The sequence below is a fragment of the Serinus canaria genome, chromosome 1A, assembly GCF_022539315.1.
Source record: "Serinus canaria isolate serCan28SL12 chromosome 1A, serCan2020, whole genome shotgun sequence".
NCBI lineage: Eukaryota > Metazoa > Chordata > Aves > Passeriformes > Fringillidae > Serinus > Serinus canaria.
In genome coordinates this window covers 55,098,764-55,117,356 of record NC_066314.1, presented here as the reverse complement: position 1 = coordinate 55,117,356, position 18,593 = coordinate 55,098,764, and the positions used below count along the sequence as shown (strand labels likewise).

At 40.5% G+C, this 18,593-nt stretch overlaps 1 protein-coding gene across 2 annotated transcripts; it reads left to right on the top strand.

Annotated features, from left to right (window-relative positions):
* Positions 1-761: 761 nt before the first annotated feature.
* Positions 762-18,212, top strand: LOC103819680 (patatin-like phospholipase domain-containing protein 2). Of its 2 annotated transcripts, none has more exons than XM_030237961.2 (9): positions 762-1,027; positions 6,341-6,573; positions 6,928-6,993; positions 9,663-9,872; positions 10,938-10,998; positions 13,094-13,312; positions 13,534-13,666; positions 14,832-14,948; positions 16,003-18,212. In XM_030237961.2, the coding sequence occupies exons 1-9, from the start codon at positions 841-843 to the stop codon at positions 16,292-16,294; spliced, it is 1,518 nt and encodes a 505-aa protein (XP_030093821.1). In that variant the 5' UTR covers positions 762-840; the 3' UTR covers positions 16,295-18,212. The 2 variants fall into 2 exon arrangements, with proteins under 2 accessions (XP_030093821.1, XP_050825648.1); XM_050969691.1 differs by having other exon boundaries at positions 762-1,081.
* Positions 18,213-18,593: the final 381 nt, after the last annotated feature.

Genomic DNA, 18,593 nt, shown 5'->3' with positions numbered 1-18,593 from the left:
TAATGAATTTTCTTTAAGTTTCAGGAGTATTAAACAGAGAATATCACGCGATATGAATGATTGCACACGCTGGCGCAGGGGATTCCTTTGAGCCGTGGATAATTGGGGCGACTGCTAAGCCCGCACCTCCCACGGCCCGCAGGGGCTGGGGAAGCGGTGCCGCCTCCCGCTGCCCGCCGTGCCTGGCAGATCCCAGATCCCTTCCCTTCTTAACTGGGGATCACCGGGCGCGATCTGCCCGGCCGACTGCCGGCACCCCAGCTCACCGACCCGGACCCCACTGTGTCCCACCGGCTCCGAAGCCCACTGTGCCGCACCGATCCCAGACCCATTGTGTCTCACTGACCCCGCACCCCACTGTGCCTCACTAACCCCGGAGCCCACAGGGCGCCGTGCGGCTTTGGAAGCGCGGTGGGCGGGCAGCGCCCCTCTGGACCGCTTTGCTCGGGGCGGGACTGGGAGACAGGCGGGACTGGGGTACTGGCGGAGGCTGCCGAGGAAAGGGTCCGAAGGGTCTGAGGGGACCGACAGGTCTGCGGGGACCGGGGAGAACGAGCGACGTGGAGTCCCGGGCGAGGATCACGCAGCGGGAGCGCTATCCATCCAGGGCGGGGGCGCAAGGAGGCGGGGCCTAACTTGCATCTGCCCTCTGGTTGGCCGGAGGCGCCTTGGGCCACCCAGCGGCGGCTCGGGATTGGCTGCGGCGCCACCGGCGGCGGGGGCGCGGCCTCCGTGTAACGCCAGGGGCGGCCGCCCGAGCGCGTTCAGTCGCCGGGCAGCGGCCCCCGCCACCGGAGTGTTCTGCCCTCGCTGGCCCCAGCGCGCGTCCCGCCGGCGACCATGCTGGACCGCGAGGGCGGCTGGAGCGTGTCCTTCGCCGGCTGCGGCTTTCTGGGCGTCTACCACATCGGCGCCGCCACTTGCCTGCAGGAGCGCGCCCCGCACGTCATCCGCGATGCGCGGCACATCTACGGCGCCTCCGCCGGGGCGCTCGCCGGTGCAGTCCTCGTCGGGGGCGGCTCTCTGGGTCAGCGGCGGGGCCGGGGCGAGCGGGGCGAGGCGGACGGCAGGGAAGGGGCAGGTGCGACGGGCAGGGCCCGGTGCGGCGCGGGAGGGCGGGCGCGGCCCCGAGGAACGCTCGGGCCGCGGGGCTCGCCGGGCCGGGCTGGGCCGGGCCGGGCTGGCTGCGATTCTCTGCTTCTCTTCACCCCTGAAACGTGTGCCCGTGGGTGGAATTAAATCCAAGCGGGGTCCGTGGCGCAGGGAATGGTGCTGGCGATGCCCGCTCCGATTCGAAAGCTTGCGCAGCCGAAAGGTCGGAGTTCCTCCCGTGCTTGTCCCCCTGAGGGGCTGCTCTCACCGCCGCTGTCCAAAGTCCAGGAATTACCTGGGAGAGCGGGAGGCAGCCGAGCCCTAACACCCTCTAGAGCAACTGGGCCAGCCCCGTCGTCAGCTGTAAACACAGTGTTTGCGCTTCGTTGGGAAATGGACCATCTCCCTGCACGTGAAGTGCGGGGCAGCTTTATCTCGCTTCCTCCAGAGCTGCTCCTTTCTGGGATAAGGCTAAGAGAGTTAAGGTCAGGGCTTAGGTTAGCTTTAACATGCTTTTCCTCTCTAATCTGTGCACGGTGTATATTGCTAAGGTCGTTTAGGTGTATGGTTATAAACAGTAGATTGATTGAAATCACTAACTTTAATTGTCATTTAAACAATAGAGGTAATCTTGTGTTGTATTTATGCCGGATTAAAGATGTTAGTTTGAAACAGAATGTAGTGTGCTTTGTAAAATGCACACCTATTTTCTAGCAGTATGAAAATACACCTTACTTTTACATACTTAGGGCTCATGAATATACATTTTTGTAATTAATTAAACTTGATAAAAGCTATCAGGATTGCCATTTAAAAAATATATGAAATATCTGAAAATCTGAAAATGGTTTTCTTTCTAAACTAAAGGAATCCACTGAGTAACGCTTGTGTAGTTCATTAGTCCATACTGATTGCTTTTGCTAGCAGCAACCTTGACTGGTTTAAAACTAGAGGATTTTGTAAATTCGGATTTGTCTTAGAAGAGAAGGAGAACAATGAGTACCTCTTTTGAATTTGGAGACATATGTGGGTTTTGCTTTTAAATTTCTGAGGAAAAAATCCACTGACAGAAACAAGCAGAAGTTCTCTGAAAGTGCAGGAGAACAGTGCCTGTCCCTGCTGCTTTAACCGCTGAGCTCTAGCCCATAAGCTTAATTTCTTCAAAGCTTTAGCAGTAAACCTCTGCTGCTTAATTTAATTTTGCTGTAATGTCCAAACATGACATACTTGAATTATTATGAGCCTGCTACTGGCTTTTAAAACAAATTAATATTTTCCCCCAATAGCTGGTATTTTTAAAACATACCAAGTTTTAAGTCTTAAGTCATTGTAAATGATTTGAGGAGGAAGCTGTCTTAAATATTTGAAGCACTCTTAAGCCCAGAAAATGTATATTGTTTATTTGTCAATATGAGTTAATAACAGCTTTTAAATGGTTTAGCACTTTAATAATTAAGAGTTGTAGATTTCAAACTATAACCTTTCCCAATTATTACCAATCTCATATGTCAACTGATATTTTTGCTTTTCTCTAACTAATAGAATATGTGTGTGGTCACTGTCCAAGGTAGCAGATTCCATGGGCAAGTGTGTTTCTACTGGGGGGAAAAAAAAAAAAACAAAGGCATCACTTGAAAGATAATTCAAAACAACCCACATTCTAAATCTATGAATTGCTAACAAAACGAATAAGGTACTCCCATGCTAATTCTCTGCGTTTCTAGCTGCTGTGTTTTGTGAGCTTGCGTGAAAGCAGAGGATGGTAAATAAGCTGTAAGGAAACTGTTTTACAATGATAATAAGATCTATTTTGTGAGTTTGTATCATATGCCTCTCTTACTCTGATATACTTCAATGTGCAGTATTTGTGGTTTCTGCAGCTGGAGGTGTTAGCAAGTCCTATATTTTTTTATCACATTTGTATTTTCTGGTGGATAGACAGAGCCCAGCTCTTCCTAGAGGTGAGAGGAAGGATGAGAGGCAGCAGGTACAAGCTGGAACCTGGTAAATTCAGATGAGGTGTAAGGAAAGGCCGGTTGCTATGAGAGTGGTAGAATAATAGAACAGCTTCCCAGAGAGGTTGTGGGATCTCCACACTTGGAGATATTTGGGGCTTGCCAGGACCCAGCCCTGAGCTGGTCTGTGTGCTAGTGCACACAAAACGGGATGTGCAAATCTGTGAGCAGGGGTTGTGGCTGAAATTAAAGAGCTTATTTTATTTCTTACAGCCTTGCAGCCAGATATTTTAAATGAAGGGTTTTCTCTTTGACTCAAATTACCTGCTGAATAGGTGGGGAGTCTGTGGACCTTCAAAAGTGGATAAATACAATCATTAGGCATTGAAAGGAGAAAAAAAGTGAACTTTTATAGACTGACAAAGAGGTTTCTCTAATTAAATATGGGGGAGGTTGGGAAGCTTAGCCATGAGTGTTGTTTAGAGGATGAAATGCATTCTAGGCTATTCCAAACTGGAATGTTAAAGTTGCACTCCTTGGATGTCCTGGAGATCTGGTATTTTGATTATGCTGTGATCATCCACTCCAGTGAGGCACTTAAAGAGAACAGGTTTAATTCAGGCTGCAAATACAATGTCAGCTTTTACTCAGTGAAACAATTAAAAATAAGAATGCAGAACTATAGCAGGAAACAGTTCACATTTACTAGGAATATTAATTTCTTTAGCTCTCCTGTGTTTCAAAAATAAAACAGATGGACCAAGACCTGACTTAAGCTCTAGCCCTTAGTCCCTTTTGGAGAAGTTCCTGTTTTGGAATACAACAGCCTAAGAGGTAACTGCATTTTAGTCCTGTTGGAAAGGAAGGGAGAAGGAAAAGAAGTTGGACTACTTTGAAGTCTGTTGAATTATTAACAAAAAGCTTTGTAAATTTTTTTTTGGTGATTTAATATCGCATAATTTTTTTTTGTTTAATATCACATACTCGTAAATAGAACTTCTCCTTTTTTTTTTTCCCTAGGTTTGGAGCCCTTCCAGGGTTTAAAATAGCTTACAATAAACAAAATATGTCAGCTTTTTTTTTGTTTTGTTTTTTTCTTTCCCTGTGAACTACTTTGAGCAAAGAAATTCTTGTATACAGAGACAGTGAGTTGTAGGCGAGACAGGGGGTGGCACGTTCGAGACGGATGAAGATGAGAGATCTCTGAAGCCAGGTCGTGCAACTTGCGGTTTATTGCAAAGGGCGTGGGTACAGGGCCCTGCTGGGAGCTGCCAGCTGCAGCTCGGAGCAGGCCCGAGAGAAGAGAGGGGTAGAGAGGATGAGGGTAAGAACGTAAAAGGCAAGAGCTAAGAGCATAGAAAAGTAAGTAAGAGTAAGAGAGCAAGAGTAAGAGAGTGAAGTTCCCGTTACAATACAATAAATCATCTTCTGTGTTGAATATTCTGATTCTCACTAACCAATCTAGTGCAACACACAAATCCTATAGCATTTACATACAGCCTATAAGAATTACTACATTACCATACTGTGCTACATTTTAAACCATAAAAACTACTCTTCGGACCTCTTCTGCCAAGCTGGCAGGGTCTGCTTGCACCCTTGGACCTGCCTGCTTGCAGAGGGTCTTGTATCATCAAAAGGGGATTACATTCAGCCGGCCACACCATTGTTTTCCCATTGTTCAGTAACTAAGGGATCTCAAAGCTTGCCTTCATTTCAATCTTGCTTATAATTTCTATATTCTCAAAATCTTTTGCCAGGCAATCATATTTGTAAGGCTTTCCTGTTTCATCTTCCCCAACAGTGGGTAACTGCTAAATCAAATTGCATGTGTTGGTTTGTATTTTAGAAAAAGCAACTTGCTTGACTTGCTTGGTGTATAAGCTTTACAAAGTATTTATTTTGGAAATGGTAATTATTGCATATGCTCCAAGACTGCTCTTCCTGGCCAGAGTTCTGGTAGTTCAGTATCTCTGGCTCCCGCAACGTGGCTATTTTTAGAAATTTTAGAAGACTCCGCATTGCTAAATAAAAAAAGGGAGTTGGTAACAAGTATCTGGATGCAGTGAAAATTAGAACAGCCTGATTCTGCTTTTGGAAGTAACTTTGTCACTAGTCAGAATGTGACTTGGGCAACTTTTTATTTGTGTGTAAAATGTGTTTTACTAAGATAAACGTATATTTGACCATGAACAGTGAGCTGTGTCTAAATTGTTTTCTGTCTTCTGGGGTGGTGTTGGTGTCAGGCTGCTTGTGTCAGTAGATTGGTGGCCCAAGATTTCCCTCTGTGAGGATGGAGTGAAACAATTGAAGTGGTAAAAACCAAGTGTGTCTGATACCTTAGATTTTGTAGAGATGCTCTTTTGGACATAGACTCTTGGTTGAGAATGATAAATCTTTAGTTATTGCTACTTGAGAGGGTAATAAAATTATAGAAATGTAATATTTTTGGAAAATAGTCTATGCTCAAAGGCTTAAGCAGAGTTGTTGCCAGTGCAGTGCTTACATTTAACCTGATAAATTGAATTTTATCTGTTCTAGCAAGTCCAAGTATGTAAGTTCTGAAAATATTTTTAGAAGCCTATCACTCAGGTTGATCACTTTGAGCTTTCCCCCCTGTCTCCTCTACCAAACTGACAAGCAATTTCCTCAAAGTGTGTCCTGGAGAAATGTGACATTAAGTTCAAACAAACCATTGCAGGTGGATGAGCTGCTTTTCCTCCTGTGACTAAATGTTGAGAAGATTTTAGTGTTCTTCAGGGACACTCCTGTCTTCCGAAGTGGTTTGAAGTTCCCAAACATAGATTTAATTGGAGAAAAGATTATTATGTGCCTGTTCCTGTAAAAATGCACCTACCTCGCATTCCTACCAGATCACACTTCGTGCTCCCTTTAGTGTGTTTATGTATCAATGAGGAAAAATGGTACCCTGAAACCTTAAGTTTGGTTCATTTCCCCCCCCCCCCCCCAAAAAATGCATTTCTGGAATGATTAATTCCTAATGCAAGTGTCTTCTCATACAGGTATTTTACATTTAGAACCTACATCTTAATGACACATAAGTAGCTTAATCTTCACCAAGAGATCTTTTTGAAAGTTTAAATTTATTTTTTTTTTGTCTCTCAGAAAACTCCTAAGCTCCTTAACCATGTTGGACAGTTATTTAATCTGTTAAAAAGCTCTTGCATTTTCATTCTTTTACTAAGAGAGATAATGTGGAGCTCTAGATATGCTTTATTAGTCCAAATGTGGGTTGTGTTTCTGCTTTTAAATGCAATGCATGTTCTTTCCAGCTCAGGCTTGTGCAGATGTTCTGGCATTAGCCAAAGAAGCTAGAAAGCGAAATCTGGGTCCTCTTCATCCTTCCTTTAATGTGATAAAGATAATAAGAGATGGGCTGATGAGAAATCTTCCAGAAAACACACACCAGTTGTCATCGGGCAGACTGTGTATTTCACTAACCAGAGTATCAGATGGCAAGAATGCCTTGATCTCTAATTTTAACTCTAAAGAAGAAGTTATACAGGTATGTTTCTTTTTGGCAACTTTTAGAAACTCCTATACTTTACTTCTATACTTACTTTAGAAATTTCTTTCTGCTTTAAGCATTTCAGGTATTCTTACTCTGACAGTATTTTTAAGAGGAATTCAAGCATTTTTAAACCAGATTCATGTACCGCTTTTCCCAGTCAATGTGTCTGGGAACTGTTTTAGGGAAGAGGTACAAGGGATTGGTCATAAAAAGGATAAATGATTTAAAAGTGCAGTGGATCTAATGAAACTATAGCCTTAGTGAATAAGAATTTATTTTATAAAGATAAATGTTTATGTTAGTAATGGACAGTTAACATTTAATTTTTATGGTCTCATTTTCTTACAGGCTTTAATCTGTAGTTCATTTGTCCCTATTTATTGTGGTCTCATTCCACCATCATTTAGAGGTGTGGTAAGTCTCTATTGTTAAGATCTAAAAATAGTTCTGTCTATTCTGAAAATTTTAAGAATGCATGTGGGTTTTTTTGTTATCCTACTGTAAAGTAAATAACTTCATAATAGCTTCTAGTACTGTAGCTGTAGCAACTTTCCAAAAAAAGACAGGAACACTGAATGTGTGGAAGATAGTACATGTATTTTAATGCACACATATTGTCTCTCTGTCCCTTCTCTGCCCCCTAAAATTCATTAATAAAAGAAAAAGATATAAGATAACAAGTATGTAACCTATGGATAAATATTTATTGAAGGAAGTGATGCTCTTTTACCTGCACAAATTTACAGGAAGAGTCACCTATAATTTTTTTAAAAAATACCTTGTAATATCGTTTATTGTATATCTTTGTGTTCTGCATGTAGGGAGATCTGCCTTACAACTGGAAAAAAAGTTCTGTGTTCAGTTAGGTGCAGACAAAGCTTTTTATTGCCTTCTGGCATTTGTATTCAGTGTAAGAAAGCTTACTTTTTAGAGCCAAAATATCAGTATATCAGTATGTTCTATTGCTTCACAGGAACTGCTGGTTACAAAGCCTCTTAATACTTCACAGCAGTACTGGCCTCTCTAAAATCCCCTGTTTAAGAGACAAAAACTGCAGGAGAGTTGGCATGGTTTGTTGTAGGTGTTATAATTACAGGTCTGGAAGCAGATCTGCATTTCAAATCAAGGCAGTGACATCAGTGGCTTTTTGTTACCCTGTTCTATTCACTTATGTTTGCTTTCTCTCAAACTCTGGTGCTCTTTGAACAAGGAGAAGGGAAGGAAGAAAGAAAGCTTTAAATGTCTTTGATTACATGCTGTTCTCAAGGCAATTTGCAAGTATTAAAGGGTCAATAATGGATGTGAAATGTTTTTTGGGATTTTTTTCTTCATGTTGAAATTTAAGCAAAAGTGATTAGAACTGTATAGAGATTTTCTTTATCTGTACTTCTAAACCTTGTATGTCTCCTTAAACTCTTCCAGATTAAAGGTGTTATGAAAACAGGACGTTGGACTACATCCAAGGTTTAGGTGGATCCAGGCTAATCTGGCTGTTCAGTTCTTGTCACCAGACAACAATGTTATTTTAAAAAGCTTAGTTCAAAGTACAAAAGCATGCAAGGGGTGCTTTATTTGCTCATATTTTGAGGAAAGGAAGGCATAATTCTATTATTTTAATCTTTGCAATTATTTTGAGACAATTTTAATGCTTAGGAGGCATTTTTTGATGTAACATGGTAAGAATACCACAGTTACGTATGCTTGGCATGACTCCTATAGGCTTAAGCACAACAGAATGTCAAAAATGTAAACTTTGGGGCATCTTGCTGTTTACTGCTTGGCATTCCTACCTATATACTGTAAAACAAAGGCTTAAAGATAACATTTAAAAGGTGTATCTAACTGCCAATTCAAAAGCTTTTGGGTGTGGTGGCTGTCGTTGGTATTTTTTACTGCTTTCAAACACAGCAATTGTTTTAGATTTAAAAAATGGCTTGGAGGAACAGCTGAGCAGATACTCCAAATTGTGAAAATCATTTAGATCAGTAGAACAGTGACTCAGATATGTACTTCCTACTCCCACCTTTTAATAATTTCACGAGAAGGGTCCTCCTTTGCCAGACCTGTTGTATTTTATTTATGTCACGAAGAACTTGGGGATTTCACTTGTACTTTAGTGATTGCATTACACACCTAAAATTTAGCAGGAGCTGCATGCTGCTGGGTCCAGAGGGTGTCCTGGGAAGCTGACAGGCCATGAGCTGCCCTAATTCCTAATTCCTAACGTGTTTCTCAGAAATTCCTAATGTGTTTCTCAGAATGGTCAGGGCCTGAGTATCAGGGCAGCTGAAACTGATAATCCAGGTTGCTCCTCCTCAAATCACTGCTCTGTAACATTTATGACAAGGACCTACAGTTTTGATTTGCTGCCCTTTTAAGGAGAAAAATGCAGCCTCTGAACCAACAAAGCTGGTGGTGTGGGAACAAACCACTTCCCTGTAGCCCACTGGAGAACTGGCTGCTGCAAGTGGGTGGAGGGGGCTGTCTGTAGCCACTGCTGCTGCTGCACTAGACAGTAGTTACCTCAAAACAAAGCACTTTGGGGTTTATTAAAATATCCGAGGTGGTGATGCTATAAAACTACTGAAATGGGTGATTCAGTGTGAAGGAGACAAAAGCATAACCTGGAACTTACACACAAAGCACAACAGGTGTCTGTGACTCGGCAAAGTTCCTGAAGCACTGTCCATTTTTTACTCACACTTTCCTTATGTCCAAATCTTTTTTGATGCTTTTCTATCAAATTATATTTATGAAGAGTACTTGTAAGTTAGAATGGATTAGTATCTTGGAACTTGAACTTTGAAGGATGGAGCTACTTTTCTCTGTACATTGTGTAGGATTATCATCTTTAAAAAAAACATACTGAAAAATCCCAAAGGGAGTATGCTTGCACTGCCTATGGAACTATAGGTAGGAATGTTTATTGGCTTTAGAGAACAGATTATGCCAGTCAAAATGTTTAGCTTGGGTGCACCAGGCTTAAGCTACAGCCTTAAGGGCTGTTTCATTCTTGTGTGAGGGACTCTTCTGGTCAGACATTGTCAGCCCTTGAGATGTGTTGTTTCCACTCCTTTTTATAGCGCTACGTGGATGGAGGAATCAGTGACAACTTGCCTCACTATGAGTGTAAGAACACCATCACAGTGTCCCCTTTCGCTGGGGAGTGTGACATCTGTCCCAAGGGCAAGTCAGCCAACTTCCATGAAATGAACGTGACCAACACCAGCATTCAGTTCAGCCTGGGCAACCTTTATCGCTTAACACAGGCGCTCTTTCCTCCGGAACCCAAGGTCAGCCCCTGCCTTCCTTTGCTTCATCTCTCCACATGAAAGCTTTTGCAGAAAGTTGCAGTGTCTCAACTTTTCATCCAGTCACACAAACTTCTCTGTGGATGTATCTTTTTTCTCTTTTTTCAAGTTTTGTCTGTGTCCTTCTTGGTTTTAGTCTCTCTTGGGCTAAAAATGCATATCCTGCTACTGGCTTTCACTATTTATTTGGGAATTGTCACAGGATTCCATCATAAAATCAACACTGGGAAATTACAACTGTCGGTTTGTAGTCCCTAAATGTTTGCCTGCTAAGAAATTAGAAGAAGTTCTAAAGTTTCATGGTTTTGTAGAGGTATTAATTAATACTTGTCACGGTCAAGTTGCCTTTAAACTTTGCTCATTGCTGTTAGTTGCAGATCTGAAGAGGGAAAGGCTCTTGAATTGTTGTTGTGAAAATTAAAACCAGACCTTTTCAACTGGCTTTGATATAGTACAGCAAAGAAGCAATTTTTCTGACTGCTACAGATATATTTAAACTGCAGGCTTTGTGACCACTTCAAGACAAATTCTAAATTCTACTTATGCAGGCTTTATTTTTTTTTTTCTTTTACTGGTACTCTTGTGTAGGTGAGCTGGTATTGCATCTTGTAAAATATATTTTCATAGCAAAGATAAGTCTGAGCCTGAGCATCAGAATTGCACAGCTGATTTTTCAAACCTTTGGGAAGTGAGAAGCACTGGGAGGGAAGGAGGGGAATTGACACACTCCAAACACCCTGTTTCATTGCTGCTAGCAGCTTCTGAAGAGCTAATCAAGAAACAAGAGGAGAGGGAAGTCCAAACTGTTTGAATGCCATCATTCTGTGCATCTTTAACAGCTGAAAGTTAAGTTAATGTACCTGATCACATATGCATCATCATAGTAGCCATATTAACCTGAATCTGCTGTATTCCAGCAATTTTTAAGGTGGCTTTTTTTCTTAAAATAGTGGAAGGTGGAGGAAAGTGGCTCTTTATTCTTCAAACTGTTGATCTGAAGTTGAAATTTCTTTTTATTTGTCTGACTCATTTACTCTATATTTGCAGGTACTTGGAGAGATCTGTGAGCAGGGATATTTGGATGCTCTTAAATTCTTGAAGGAGAATGGTATGTTAACCTTTCAGATAATTATTGATTATATGGTCTTAACCTAAGTTTAAAAAAACAAACAAAAAAAAACCCAGATCAAAACAAACAAAAAGAGTGAGGGGGTTGTGTGTAGCTAAGAAGGGGGCTGGTTTTTGAGAATTTTAGAAGGATCCTGATAGTTTCATTCTTGTATAAATGCCACAGTTATAGTTCACCTGAGGTGAACTGTGCCACACAAAAATTGAACTTTTGGAATTTTATCAAATCTGTGTGAAGTAAATGTTAAGTGAAATTTCCAAAGAATTCCAGTTCTAGGCAAATCATATTATTACTTGGCTTTATCTTAATTGTGCAGGATGGGTATAGCCTACTGCTTCCCACTCCTCTGAAACCGTATATTCTATTACCTCCTCTCTAGTCATCCAAGTGATTTTTTGGTAGTCCAGAAGTGGGAGCTGGCTAACAACAATGAACACTCAGTCACAGACAAACCCTCTATGTGAGAAAAGACTTTAGAAGATGACAACTTATAATGGAGTAGTTGTTGACACCCAGATAAATTTAGGAAGAAGAATTATGAGTTCTGCTATTCTGCTCCTAGAATTTTAATAATATGTTTTATATTGATAAATGTTGTTGCTCTGCAAGCTTTGAGACAAACAAGTTGAAAACAGTAACTTGATATTAGGATGAAGTTAACCATGTGTTAAACATGCCTGGGCCCTGTAGTCTTTGGATGCAGAAGCAAATTGGTACTGGGTCAGATCACAGGAATGGGAATAGAAATGAGACTTGTGCCAGCTGCAAGATGTGAGCAGTCATTCATGTACTCTGCTGATACCTGGTTACTGAATATTCAAGTTGTCTTGAAACAATTCTCTTCACTGAAGAACCTCACAGTTCTGCTAAGAGCTTGATTTTCTATAATGTTATTACTATGTATTATTATTATTTAATGAGAAAGTCTTGCTTTATAGCTTTTACCATGTGATTAAGAGCACAAACTCTACAAAGAGCCTGGTTTGTGGTTGTCTGTGCTGAGCTGGGTTCTGTTGCTGTCCTGCACCCACAGGTTTCCTGCATGCAAGTTTCCATCTGACACTAATATCTGACATTCCTTGCGGTTCTTCCTCGGAATCTCGGCCCCATGTCCTCTCTGTATTGCACTATTGTCCTCCTTTTCACACTCCTAATCCTGTGATCAACTTTGTTTTTATTCTGCCACAGGGTTGTTTTGCGTCAAGCTTAATCAATGATAATTATAACCTTTCCAAGGTCATTCATTATGCATCACCTTTCTTATTATTTCAGCTGTAGGAATTAATTCCCCCCCATCTGTGACACTTAAATATTTTCCTTTGCTAAATTCACTGTGTATTCTTTTGACGTTTGTCTTTTACTAGCGCTTGCAGGTAGGATATAGGTTCTGTTGTATGCAGGTATAGATTCTAGTCAAATTTGGTAGTCTTGTTTCATATGTAATTTTAAAATGATTTTCTGGAAACCAAGTGTAAATAAAATTATTGTGTTTTTCTCTTTGTACTCATGATCTAGTGCTTATTTCTAAGGTAGTTATCAGTACTATTTCTTAATTGGCACCAGTTTTGCAGTGCAACCCATGTTGATTTAGATCTGTACTTTGGATACAACTGAAAAAAATAGCTAGTTGCTTTCCTTTTCAACCCTGTTGTAGCAATGCCTCAAACTACTCACATGATACCTGCTATGTCAAATTTCCCAAATATATGATGTGTTTTAGGTGTTTTCTTTCAAATACATATTAAATCAGCTTTCCTCCTCTCCTTTAAATCCTTGCTTTCTTGCAGGAACACAACTTTGGTAAATGACTCTGTGTTTCCAGGGCAGTTTCACTTAATTGTTTACTTTTTCCTTCTCTTTAGAACCTCTTTCAAAGTAAGACCTAAACCTTCAGAAGAGCCATCACTGTGATTAAACATTTGTGGGATCCTAAGAACCAGGTGCATTTGACATGGGGTAGATGATGGTGTTCCCTCAGGACAGATCTTTGTTCAGACACACAGACGTCAGGTGCTGTACAGGTACTCAGGAGACCTGTGGATCAAACCTAAGTGAAAGCTCTTGACTCTTTCAGGTATTCTGAATGACTCAATTTATATCCACTTGTCCTTCACAAAAAGAAACCCCCACGAGGCTGCACAACAACATCTTGACCATGTGAAGAGAAGAAAATTGACAGAAAACAACAGAGTAGAAACTTTGAAAATGACCAGCTTAAATGACCAGCTAAAGCAAAATCCATGGCCTTTGGAGAAGAGCATATTTGAGAGTCTACCTCCCAGACTTCGTAAAGGTGCATGCTTCAGGCTGTTTCCTATAAATCTGAGTAGCAAACTTTGACCTTTTTTTTTTAATTGCTTAGAAGTTCTGGGTAGTGTGTTTTGTCCCTGTGCCATGAGTCTGTGTTCCCATATTTTAAAATATCACAAAGTTTATGGTAAGAGTGCTCTGAGATTAATTATTGAAACTGCTTTCAAATAGTGTAACATCTTTTCCCAAATAATTATTCTTAAGCACTGCAGGAAGCTTGTAAAGAACAGAATGGGTTCTATGCTCAGTTCTCTAAACTCTTCCCCATGCGGGTGATATCCTACCTGATGCTGCCATACACACTCCCAGTGGAGTCTGCTTACTCCGTCGCTTTACGGTAAGGAACTTGTAAAGAACTCTTCTAGAATTATCATCATTTTGGAAATGTTGGAGGCATTCTGGGACTCAATAATTCAAGTGATAACTGTCAAAAGACCCATTATTTTTACCTATGTGATGCATCCTAAAGCCTATATAATCCAAGGTTAGATAAATAAACATATTAAGAAGATTCTTAAAATACATACTCATATTACTAATAGCTACCTTGTAATTGCTCAAAAGAAGCAGCCTTAGTTGTGCTTTCCAGGAATACATTCTTCATTACTGTATTCTGCAGGGGTATCTGAACTCTCTCCGCATCCTTCTTGTGCTTCTTTCTGAAATCTGGAGTGAAATCCACTATTTACTCACCATATAAATTCTCTTACCAGTTCTGTTTAGGTTGACTGAAAGTTGCTCTTGAAGTAGGGCTTAATTTGATAAGTTTCAGTTCTTGTCAAGGAGAAGTTATGCTCAATAAATGTGCCATGAATCCTAAGCTTTGTGCTTGCTTAAGAGAATTCCAGTCCTTGAGCAGCAGATGTCATGACTATCTTTAGAAAATCTTGAAAAAAACAGGTCTGGTAATAAAACCATATAGAACTCCATTGAAGTACTTTGTTTCTGTGCAAATGAGTGTGACACTTCTGTGCCATTTTTGGTTGATGGGGAGGCAGCAAGTTTCTCCAGATGTCTCTGTGGAGTTTTCCTCCTTGTCCCACTGATGTAGCTGATACTCCCATTAAGGGGTATCATAAGGAAAAAAAGTACACTTGGTACATTGTTCTTGTTTTGCCTTCTCTTTGTTCTTCCATTGTGTTTTTCTTTTGTTCTTCCTTCCTCTTCCACCTTGCTTTAAACTGAACAGAAAGTTCATACCACAAAGGTCTTGGAGACAGGAATATTTTGGAGGATTCCTGTGCTGGTCACAGGGTGTGGAATGCACGCACTGGTCAGCCACTAGAGATGCAGTGATTTGTGGTGCCCCTTTTCTTAGCTTGTAGAAGAGAGATGAAAGGGTTAGATGGCAATTCAGGGAGGCTGGGAAGAAATGGACACCTTGGTTAGGGGAGTTGGTTTGGGGGAAAAAAAGCTGTTTTGGATATGGGACAGGGTGTGTAAAAACATAACTGAGATTAAATCTCCTGCTTACAAAAACTGTGTTTTGGTTTTGCCTGCAGGTTGGTGAACTGGTTTCCTGACATGCCTGCTGACGTTCGATGGATGCAGGAACAGCTTTTTCGGATTGCTGCCACAGTTTATGCCCAGGCTAAAAGCAAGCTGTTCTGTACAGCCAGGTAAAGTGCAGTGCTGCTGCATGCAAATGATTCAGTTTTATAAATTCTCTCTTTTTGAAATCAGTTAAAGTCTTTTCTTGAATAAGAATAGCCAGCACTAGTTGGCTTTTGAGGCATCTCTCTGAGAAAAAATGTAGCTCTTGATATATATTTGCTCTTTAACCTACTGTCCTCTCCTCAGTTACTTGATAGCGCGTGTAATCCAGTGTCTTTTCTTCCTACTTAGTGATATTCCTGATACTTTTCCACAATATCTATAGGTTGGATATTAGGAAAATTTTTTTCATGGAAAGAGTCATAAAGTTCTGGAATGGTCTGCCTGGGGAGGTGGTAGAGTCACCATTCCTGGATGTGTTTAATAAAAGACTGGATGTGGCACTCGGTGCCATGGTTTAGTTGAGGTGTTAGGGCACGGGTTGGACTCAATGATCTTGAAGGTCTCTTCCAACCTAGAGATTCTGTGAATAAATTTGGGTATTGCTACCTTTCTGCTTTTACCCTTATTTAGCAGTCTCTCATATTACAGTCTTACCATCTGAGACAGGCTTTGGGAAGACACAGAATCACCAGTTTGTCTCAGAAATAACTTCTAAGAGGGATTCTTTGCTCACTGCATCATTATTAAACAGAAACACAGTTTTCCTTGTGGAAAAGCAGCTCAAGCAGTGTTGTAGTGTCTGTGTATGGCCAGTTGAGCTATTTTTGTTTGTGGGAGGGGTTGTGGCATGGTGTTTTGTTGTGGTTTTTTTTTTTTTCCCCAAAAGCACTGCAAGAGAGAAGAGAACTTTTTTTTAAAAAAAAGGATGTTCTTGGATAAAACTTCAGTTTCCTGTTTCTCAAATTGGAAAGGGCTAAACTGGTGATTCAGGTGCTGGTTTAGAGTGTAGACAAGTTCTGTTCCACTTGTTCAGGTTGGTGATAACGAGCTGATTGTAAAGTGGAATGCAGAGATGGCCTTTGGGAAGGTAAACAACTGTATTTGCTACTTGTAAACATGACAAAAATGCCATTGAAACACTAATAATTTCCTTTTCCTTCCTTCTTTTTTAAACAGGAAAGACAGTTATGCATCACTAAGACAATGTCAAACTGTCCCATCTACTGTGGAATTTCGTTCTTCATACTGCCACCTTAAAATGCCTCACTCTGCTGCACACATTGAGAGCTGGCTCTGGGAATCTTCATGCTTCATGCACTCAGCTATGAAAAATGCTCCTGCTGATATCCAGGAGCAGTCTGACTTAAATGCCTATCCTAATTTCCTCCCAAATCCTGATGAGTCTGTGCTGGAAATAGATGTTGACTCTTCCTCAGAGACAAGTTTCCAAACTGCTCCAGATTATTAATAGGGAAGTAGATTCCACAGTTTCCAAAATTGAAATTGGGCAGAGAAAATTAAAACCTAGACTAGGGATCACTTTGTTGCCAAGAAGTCTTGGGAAATTACTTGTTTACAGCTTCCTGACAAATCTGCCTTGGGACTCTTACTGTTTTAAGGATTATAAAAACAGTGGCTGCTATACTAAGTAACAGATTATAGCTCTGTCGAAGCACCAGCTCAATCAGCTGTACTAAGACTTGTAGTTAAACAGTGTCTCTCTGGAAATAAATCTTTTTAAAAATTACTTCCAGCATGTAAATTCTGTAAACAGATTGTTAGACAAACAGGCATAGATAACAGAACATTTTTAAAAATGTAATTCTTAATATTATGTCTTAGGATTACTTTTATAGCACTTAAATTAAATTAAGTTTTTAGTCCCTTAAGAGGAATACACAAGTGAGTTTCTTAGTGGCCTCCAGTGTCATTTGCCTTATATTTAACATACTGTTGTGTTTATGGAAAGTTGTCTGCACAAGATACTGTAGGAACAGTATTATTCTAGGTTGTTGTATGTACTCTGCAGTTCCTATTACCTTTCTTCTGTGTCTCTTTCTCTCCTGAAATACTTCAAGTGAAAATGGCATGAGAAACGGGACCCCTTTCCCTGAAGTGTAAACAAGTACTCTTTCAGTGACTTCAGAGGACTTTTTTTTTTTTTTTTTTGGAACTTTACATAAAAGCTTAATACTTGATCAAGTATTGAAAAGTGGGTAAAATAGTGACTGTGTTTAGTAGCAAGCAGTATGTGGTGAAGGTGTTAAACTTTACAGAAGATATTAACAAAAATCAGTGCATAGCAAGTGGTGAATGATGTTTAGGTTGTCTCTCTAATTGTTGCCCCATCATTTTTGTGGCTTTTTTCCCCTCCAGTTTCAGAGATTTTTCTTTCCTTCTTCCACTCCCCTGTTGCTGAAGGAAGAAAAAGAAAGGTGTCCCTCCTGTCTCAGTGAGGTAGGATGACCCAAAGGAAGTTTCCCAAGATTGTCAGGCACAGCAAAATTGTAAGGCTGGGTGGAAGTATCAATATTCAGGGAGCTCTGCAGAGGTCTCAAATAATAGGTAGAAAATTTAGCCAAATCATACCTCTATTGAGAAATGGCAGCTTAAACCATTTTCACTACAAAGGTTCTGCATGATTTTAACAAAGACAATGCATTAGTGGGGGAGGGCATCTGGGAAGGAAAGTGATGTTAGGATTAATTGCTCTTCTCATGGCTTATCAGGTCTTGTAAATTTTTTAGTAGAAGGAAACAATAATGGCTTTAAAGTTGATTTGCACATGTGTTTGGGGGCAGCATGTGACCTTGGGAGGCTTCTCATGCAAGAGAGGGAATTCTGCACAGCCCAGGGAAGTGCTGCTTGAGGGCCCCTTGTCCAGGGAAAGGGGTTGGATTGTGATGCTCAGGAGCTGGGATATGGGAGTGTGAACTTTGGGCAAAATGTAGCACTTGAATTGGGCCTGCCTTTCAAACAGTCTCTCAGTTGTGATTTCCCTAAGCTTGGAGTTCTGCATTTTACAATATTCAAATGGACTTTAGGGAAGAAGTGCTGAGCTCTCTTATTTCTGTACTCTACAAGGCTGGTGCTACTTTACTTCAACTCTTCTGTTCATTTTTTGGGTGTATATATCATCAGAGTTGCAAGAAAAAATGTTGGAATTGCTCTAACTACAATTAAACTATACAAGATCTGTTTTAAATTGTCTTCATTCATTAGTTTACCAGTTTGTTTTAGAATTAAATCAGGAATGCCAAGTTTTGCTTCTGGTCTTTGTTGGAATACTTCTATTAACTACATTTAAATAAACCTTAACCACTTTTTCTGTTGGGCACAGCTCCCATTTTGTCTCCTTTTTTAAAAATAAAAACACAATCTCTGTTTCCATGGTCTCTGAGCTTTCTTGAGTGTAATTCACCCAAGTGCAAGTTAAATCAGAATGTGTTGATGTCATTGATGGTTCTGAGGTGTTTTTTTTAAGAGTGCGAGTAGTACTCTTGAGAGATGCTTGTGCATACTCCGGCTGGACCTGAATGTCACCTCAGTTTAAAGTTTTGTGGGTTTTTTGTCTTTTCTTTGATGGGATTTTTTGTTTGCTGTCTGCAACCAGTTATTTTACAAATACATCGTTGCATTTAAACAAAAATAATTAAAAAACAGAGAAAGTTGGGTGTGAAGGGAGAAAACAAAGGGTGTGTTGTTTCTGAGATAAAACTAACTTATCAGATAACTAAATATAAATAATAAAAATCTATTAAATAATT

Excerpts from the sequence above, each read along its gene's own strand:
- LOC103819680 (XM_050969691.1), top strand. The coding sequence starts at position 841 with ATGCTGGACCGCGAGGGCGGCTGGAGCGTGTCCTTCGCCGGCTGCGGC. Across the intron at positions 6,994-9,662 it reads CACCATCATTTAGAGGTGTG|CGCTACGTGGATGGAGGAAT; the intron begins GTAAGTCTCTAT and ends TCCTTTTTATAG. Across the intron at positions 9,873-10,937 it reads TCTTTCCTCCGGAACCCAAG|GTACTTGGAGAGATCTGTGA; the intron begins GTCAGCCCCTGC and ends CTATATTTGCAG.